Source organism: Rhododendron vialii, chromosome 10a (assembly GCF_030253575.1).
Source record: "Rhododendron vialii isolate Sample 1 chromosome 10a, ASM3025357v1".
Classification (NCBI taxonomy): domain Eukaryota; kingdom Viridiplantae; phylum Streptophyta; class Magnoliopsida; order Ericales; family Ericaceae; genus Rhododendron; species Rhododendron vialii.
Window position 1 is genome coordinate 34,637,590 of NC_080566.1, and position 8,617 is coordinate 34,646,206.

Here is an 8,617-nt window from a genome sequence, read left to right on the forward strand (position 1 = left end):
AAACTAACAAACATGAAAAAATTTAAATAAGGACAAGACCAACTTTTTTGCCTTAAAGTTAAATGAAACCAGGCCTAACTTCTTCTTTTTTCGTTCGCAGTCATTGAACAGGCAAAACATTAGTATACTAATATCCAAATTAAAGAGTTGAATAAATAATTGTATATAGTATGGACGACCAGTGATGCATGCATAGAAAATCATATCATAAGGGCAACGACGTGCCTCTCCCCAGTATTAAAGTGTTACTCTATTTGGGAAGGATCTGGAGTGCTGTAGTGCGCTTTCGTGTAGTTTTTCTATAGGGCGGCACACAACCGTCGATCGCATCAATCAACGATCCACATTAAAAATCAATTATGACCTGTAATAAATGATTCTTATCTGATCATATCTCAACTATTTATTGTCAAAATCAATAATCCGTGTGTGTCATACATGGTGCCTTGTAGAGTCTTACACTACCGGATTTTCCAATCCATTTGGGAACACATACGATAAATTAAATGTAGGAATTTAATAATATGGAGTTCTAAATTTGAATCTAATGGTAGTGGGAGAGCCCACGCTTTAAATTGAGGTTTAGTGGGCATATCCAACAAAATCACAATAATATGTAAATTTCAAATGTTATTATTATTTTTTTCTTTTGTTTATAATATTAATATGTATTTGTTGGGCTATCGATATATGTTTCTGTTTCTTCATAAATTATCAAATTATTACATCTGGCTGGAGAAGGGAAGAGCGATAGGACTTGAAATCGAGACCCATTATCCTAGTTTTAGATAAGAAATTAAAATTTTATTAACTTGAGTAAGAATTACAACAAACTAATAACGAGAGAAGAAAAAATATCGTCAGTATCAAATAAGTCACTACTACAAAATGGTATAAAGATCACGGTCCAAAATTAAAAAGATTTCACTTTTTGTAAAGACATAATAAAATGTTGTGAACTATAGTTTTAATCTCAGTTATACGAAAAAACTGAGATGGAAAGATTTTTAAATCTTAGTAATCTAAAAAGTGAGATTGTAACTTAAAGAATAGATCTTATTCTAAAAAACCTGAGATTATATATGAAAGAATATATCTCGTTTCGGAAAAAACTGATATGAAAAGGTTTTTTAATTTCAATAATCTAAAAGTGAGATTGTAACTTAAAGAATAGATCTCGTTTTTTAAAAACTGAAATTGTATATGAAAGAATATATTTCATTTCAGAAAAACTGAGATAAAAAGAACATTTAATCTCAATCATCTAGAAACTGAGATCATAAGTTAGAGAATACATTACAATTTTTTTTAGACTTGAGATGAAAGCTCTTATATAGGAAAAGTTGAAAGTCGCTTACCCCTTAATCGACTCCGCGCACAATACCCCTAAATAAATGTCACTCTCAACTATTCTACAAAAAATATTTCATCAAAAAATGGGGTACTTTCGGCGATAAAAATATATTTCGTCGCCAATTGGATACCTTTGGAGACAAAATTTATGAAGGTTGCATTTCGACGCCAAATGTATTTCAAGTATAACCCTATGCTCAAAACTCCATTAATTGAGATAATTCAAATTGGGTTTGAACAATAGTACAAAGGGCTACAACATTCATGTTTATCAAAATTTCTAATTTTAATATTTAAAGGTTCAAAATGATGTTTGAAATATATTTTAATGTTAAACGCATATGTTATATATTAAATATTTGAATTATATATTGAAAGTCTGTGTAGTGCAGTTAGTTGAAGCTTCCATGCAAAACTCAAGAGACTTAGATTCAAAACCCAACACGATAAATAGAGTGGGATTTTTCCCTTAGGAAAATACCACTTTTCATCTCGGTTTTTTCAAAAACTGAGATTATTATTCTCTAAACAACTACGGTTTTATAATAAAACTGAGACGTTAAGCTATTAAAGGTCACGATTTTGTCATTTTTAATTACAGTTTTTATGTTTTTAGGCATGATTTTAATGGATTTTAATCACGGTTAGATTCAAAACCCAACACGATAAATAGAGTGGGATTTTTTCCCTTAGGAAAATGCCACTTTTTATCTCGATTTTTTCAAAAACTGAGATTATTACTCTCTAAACAACCACGGTTTTATAATAAAACTGAGATATTAAGCTATTAAAGGTCACGGTTTTGTCATTTTTAATCATAGTTTTTATGTTTTTAGTCATGATTTTAATGGGTTTTAATCACGGTTTTTATCTTATGGTTAAAATATATAGACTTTTAGTTACACCTTGATAGACTACGGTTTTGAATGCGAGATTAAAAGTGAAAGATCATACTAGATGACCAAGGTCTTTATCTATTTTTGTAGTAGTGATTATATCTAAAGTGCAGTTAAGATAAAAAATAAAGCTTCTGTTAGGATCACTCCCAGGGCCGGCTCATAAGTTTTGGAGGTCGGAAGCGAACCTTTTGAATGAGGCCACCCTATATTTTTCATACAAAAATGATCTACAAAGAGTCATAAAAAAAAAAACCAATACAAAAGATTTACCATTACAAAATAGAAGCATATAATTATCCCAAAAAAAATGCAATTATTACAATACCTCAAAATCCATCATTTGAAAATTATTCTTCTCGCACTTTTTGCTGCAAACGCACTGATTAAATCTCCATAGTTAAGCTGCTTTACCAACTCTTTCTCGATAGGCAACATAGCCAATCCATTTAATTTTTCTTGAGACATGGTTGACAGAAGATAATTTTTGATCAATTTTAACTTTGAAAAGCTTCTTTCCCCCGATGCAACTGTAACCGGTATAGTCAACAATATTCTGTATGCAATCCATGCATTCAGGAAACAACCATCCAATGTCTTCAAGTAATTCAACACATCAATTGGCTTTCTTTTATCGTTTGGCAAAACATTATTCAAAACTTTTAATTCTGAAAATAAATCTCTCCCACCACTATCAGAAAACTCACCACTTTTCAAGAGATCCTCAAGATTGGCACAAGAGGACATCAAACAATTCAAACCCCACATAATATTATTATATTCATCACCATAAATAGAAAATCCTAAAAATTTTACCAATTAGGTCAACTGGTTAAGATAATAAAAAACTTACTTGGTAAAGGTGGAGAGTTGGAGATAGTAAAGAAGAGGCCTCAAGGAATTCCGTGTGCAAGTATTTTCCGTCCACAGTCGTTGGTTGTTGTCTTCCCTCCCCTTCGACTCCTCAAGCATGAAGCGTTTCTAGTTCCTGCCGTACTTACTCCTTATGATCGGCTATATCTTCTTTTTCTTTTTTGATCTTTTTTGATTGGCTATATCTTTCTTGCTAGTTCTTGCCGACCCTTAAGTTATTTTCTTTTTCTTTTTTTTAATGCATTAGTGTTTTTAATGAATAATTTCACAATTTTGGCTTATTTTGTGGCTCCTAAATTTCAATTTGGCCTATTTTGTGTAAAGAAGTCTAGTGCAATTTTTTGTGAACCATATATACATACACACACACACACACACACATATATATATATATATATATATATATATATATATATATATAAATTTGGGGGCCCTCGTTTTTTATTTTTTTCGGAGGCCCGAAGCACTCGCTTCCCTCGCCTTGGCTATAAGCCGGCTCTGATCACTCCACATGAGATTTTTCCTTGGTTTCACAAGATGGGCGTAAACTAAACCAGGCATCATCAGTTATTAAAAAAAATGGACTAAAAGTCATGATCGAACCCGTCATTTAGGCCAAAAATAACTTACGGTAATGATGTCATTTATTTGAGGTGTATGCGATTGGAGAAAAGAAAAAAAAAAAAACTACATCCATCAAGCTCAAAAAACATTTCAAGTGAAAAACCAGTTTTATTTAATCGAGACAAACGAACAAACTACACCGGGATAATTACTATGACACGAAATCGAAAAGACACGGAAAAAAAACTTATAGGGCATCAAACCACCCAATTGTCGCTTAAACATGACCAAATCAAACCGACTGGCAAAATCAAATTTTGGAAACAAAAGGCTATAACAAGTCTTAAGAAGCTTTCAGCGTGTTGGCAACGTCAAGGACGAATCGGTACTTAACATCCCCTTTGGCGAGACGCTCCATAGCCGTGTTCACGTAGTCCATCGGAACAACCTCGATTTGCGGAGTTATGTTGTGTTTCCCTGCAAAATCAATCATCTCTTGCGTCTCCTTCAGACCACCGATGCAACTTCCGGCCACCATCCTCCTCCCTGCAATTAAGTCCAATATTAGGTTCTGTCGTCTATATTTCATTCCAATAGTAGAAATGAGAGGGTAATATTAGCTTCTGAGTGGGTGATTGCCACCATATTTGGCCCCCAAAAAAAAAGTTGAGCATAAAAGCTATTCTTTTAATTTTGATCGGTAAAGAAAATTTCATAGATCACAATGATCAAAATACGAAATCGGTATAATAAGAAAAGAAATGCATTGAGAGAGAGCTTCGGAAGGACAAAGTCAATACAAACCTTCCTAGTGCTAGTACTTGAAAAAACTAGACCTATCTCTCATAGCTTAAAAGCTATATATTCTGAGAATCCTTGCAAATAATACAATCCCTAATAAGCTTTGTAGAATCCAAGATTTTCAAAACACCCCCAAAGGAAAAGACCACATATGTTGACAGCAAAATGGATGAAATGAAATTCTTACCGATAATCAAAGGGAAGACCGGTAACTCGAGTGGCTTCACCGGTGCACCAACCATTACGATCTTCCCATTGTTCTTCAAAAGAAAAAGCAATGGTACCAGAGCATGAGCTGCAGAGACTGTGTCGATGATTCCATCCAAAGTGCCCATAGCAGCCTATATATATATATATATATATATATATATATTAATAACTCAACGCATCAATACGTACATTTTCACAAACTTAAGAATGTTCGAATAGGTAATATCGCTTGTACGGGGGAGAACAAAAAGAATACCTGCATTTCCTCCGGATTAGTGCTGACCAAAAACGAATCGGCGCCAAGTACTTCAATAGCCTCCTGCTTCTTACGAGGGGAGGTACTGATCACGGTCACGATTGTCCCGAAGGCCTTGGCAAGTTTGACAGCCACATGGCCCAACCCACCTAGGCCGACCACACCCACTCTCATGCCCGGCTTATCAAGCCCAAAATACCTCAACGGGCTGTAAGTTGTGATGCCAGCACAGAGGAGGGGAGCAGCGGCATCAAGAGGCAGATTGTCAGGGATCCGAACAATGTAACGCTCGTTAGCGACCATGTGGTCGGAATAACCCCCGTATGTCATGGTTCCGTCGGTGTTTTGCGAATTGTAGGTCTGTATCTGTTGGGGACAGTAGTTTTCGACGTTGTTCTCGCAGTTGTCGCACGTGTGACAGGCTCCGACCAAGCATCCCACCCCGACTCTGTCTCCGACTTTGTACTTTTGTACCTTGCTTCCAACCTCGGTCACCACTCCCGTGATCTCATGCCTGTATAGATCAATCATGTTCACGCATGTATCCCGAGTTATTTTGGTCATTGAAAGCCCCACAAGCTAATACGTACGCCAAGAAGCAATCAAACGGGCTCTAGCGTATTTACCCTTTTAGATCAATTATTCATTGGCCGCGAAAAAAATAATGTACATTCAAGTAACTTCACTCATAAATCTACGAGCAATTGTGGGGCTACACGTACCCATCGGGTGACTTCAAACACAATTGTGTTCGGAGTAAGCCTGTCAATTGACTGGATTGAATGTGAATCCAAAATTGCTCAAATTCAGTAGTAATAATCCCAATCTCAATCCGTAAAATCAGATATATGATCCGAATTTTTTTTTTACTTCCAGCATTTTAGCAAAATGGGGGAATTACAAAAAAAAAAAGAAAGGTTTTTTTTAAAGTAAAGTTCGGATCGGGTTTTTCGTATCAGATTCAGATCCAATCCATTGACCGGCCTAGCTAGTTACTTCGGAATTGCGTCTAGAAATTGTGTTCCTAGAGTTATGGAAAATCTACAGCTCATGACTATGAGTATGAACATGAAAAAAAAAAAAAAAACCCTAATCAAATTAAATCAAAATATTCACTATACTCATCTAAAAGTTTAAGCTGTCAGAAAGGGGTAACTTTATTATTTGCTATACTCTCAACACGCCTCCTGATCATGTGTAATCATGCTCTTCTCCATAAGTAGACTAATTACACATGTAAAATTTTAATCATTATGTAGGCGGTGAGATTCAAACACAGAATCTATTGCTTGCTCTGATACCATATTAGATTGTTAACCACCAACTTATCTAAAAGATTAAGTTATTAGGAAGAGGGACGCCGTTATTATTTATATTTTCAATACTATTATGTATATATGTAAAGGAAATGATACCCAGGAAGGAGGGGATATCTAGACATGCCCCATTCATTCTTTGCCAAGTGGAGATCAGAGTGGCAGATCCCGCAATACAAAATCTTGAACCTCACATCCTCATCGCCGGTGGCCCTGAAACCCAAAATCACCCCATTCAATTAATTACTGCATTGATCACCAGTCTCGATAAAAGTAATTGCAAAAGCATAAAAATATGAATTGTAAAGAGGGTTCATAAAAAAATACCAATAGTTAAAAGAATTTATTTGTACTGTACGTTTAATCTAAAAAATTTAAGGTTGATCTAATAACATTTTACTCAGTCTAGAAAATTAAGGTTGATCAAATAAATTTAGGCTCCGTTCCAGAACACCTTCTTAAAAAATAAGTATTTATTTCACATTTTCAAACTCAAAAATAATATAAATGAAAAATAATTTTTTGATTTTTTTGCACCGTATTAAAGATCTCATCGAGATCTTTCAAACAAGATCCATATTGCATATTTTTAGATTTCATTAAACCCTTTATTTTTTAGTTTGAAATTGCCTTCTTAAAAAATAAGTACTTATTATCCGTTCTGGAACGGGGCCTTAAAGTGGTAAAAAATTTTAGCATTATTATTTTTTACTCAGTCTAGAGTCTAGACAGAGTTAGAAAAGTAAAAATCAATTGATTTGTAAGGTTCTTCTTTCAAAAATATTTTTTCCAAAATTTTTGACTGTTTCTTCATTAATTGACTCATCATTCAATACACACGGAGAAAGTTTTCGGTTACCATCTTATTTTCTTGACTTCTGGTCAAATATTTTAATTTTCCAAATCTATGTCAAGGCAACACAAGAAAAGAAGTCCAAAAGGAGTCTAACGAATCAGTTTCTTTCTTCTTCTTCTTTTTTGACAGTGAGAGAAACACAGACTTGAGTTTTACCTTCTGGAAAACTTGAACGGAGAGAGGACTCCGGAGGGGTCAGTGGCTGCCCATCCCAACGCCTTCACCGGGTGCTCTTCTTCCGGCGCTTTCCCCATCTAGGAGTATTTTTTTCTTTTATCTAGAGAGAGAGAGAGAGAGAGAGAGAGAGAGAAAGGTGGTGTATCGTCTCAACAAGCATTATTGCAGGGCAATATATAATCCCGAGTGGATAATTTTGTATTTTAGTAGGACCCAAATTATGACGTCATTGATGAGGTCTGGAGAGAGGGAAAATATTTACTTGCTCCTTCAGCACCGGCAGATGGTGCTCCAAGGGCCTCTACCCTTACATGTGATGGGGCTGTAAATGAGCTGAGCTTTGTCGAGCTCGGCTCGTTTATTAAATGGGCAAAAAATTTAAGCTTGAGCCTTAACAAGTCGAGCCCTCAATGAGCTGAGTTTAATTATTTACTAAACGATCATTTTTAATTAAGCCAAGTACATCTTTTTTAATTAACCGAGCTTTTGTTGAACGAACCAAGCTATACTTGGCTCGTACTAAACGAGCCGAAAACTCGAATTCTCCGAGTGTTAACAAGCAGAGCTGAGCCGACCTCACGACATTTGCAACCCTACACGTGAACGTAGGGTTCAAGATAGTACTTAATTCTGATCCCGCATGAATGTGTGGTGACAGATGTCGTCGCGGCGGTGCTCCAAGAGCACTGAAATAAACATCCATGGGGAAATGGGTCCTGATCCTGTGCACGTCGGTGCTCAGGAGCATGGGCATTGTGCCAAGTGTGCTGCGACTGTTTTCTTTGGATGGTGATCCGAATGGTCGTGATCCAGGAGGTTTGGATTTTAAAATCGTCCGTACAGAGTTACGTGAATCAGACGAATGTTTTTCTATTCCAATTTTATATTTGGAGTATAAGGAGTGTCCATGTGGTATTGGGGATTGTATATTGTTTGGGTAATCTCCTTTTTTGTCAATCTCTTTTTTCTTTGGTTTATCTCCATTATTAATAAATTTGAAAACACTACAGCCACCGAATTCAAAAGCGGTGACCGGCCACCACAAGTGTGTGGGGCTCACTTCGGACTTTGCACGGATAATTCGAGCCGTTTAATAATTTTAAAAAAAAAACCGAGTGGGACTTTTGTGAAATCAACCCCGTCCAATACGTGTAAGTGCTCGATCTAAACTTTCAAAAATCAGATGATCTGAGCCATTTAAAAGTGAAAGATTGAATCGAGCACCTAAATGTATTGGACGGGGTGATTTCCCACGTGTCTCACTCGGCTTTTAAAAAAAAAATTATTGAACTGCTCAGATTATCCGTGCAGGGCC

At 35.7% G+C, this 8,617-nt stretch overlaps 1 protein-coding gene across 1 annotated transcript; it reads right to left on the reverse strand.

The window, feature by feature from the left end:
• Positions 1-3,834: 3,834 nt before the first annotated feature.
• On the reverse strand, positions 3,835-7,458 carry LOC131304269 (8-hydroxygeraniol dehydrogenase-like). The gene is made up of 5 exons (XM_058331448.1): positions 7,282-7,458; positions 6,369-6,482; positions 4,954-5,467; positions 4,675-4,828; positions 3,835-4,232 (listed from the first exon to the last, which is right to left on the reverse strand). Exons 1-5 carry the CDS (start codon positions 7,377-7,379, stop codon positions 4,030-4,032), a joined length of 1,083 nt encoding a protein of 360 aa, XP_058187431.1. The 5' UTR covers positions 7,380-7,458; the 3' UTR covers positions 3,835-4,029.
• Between the last annotated feature and the right edge of the window lie 1,159 nt (positions 7,459-8,617).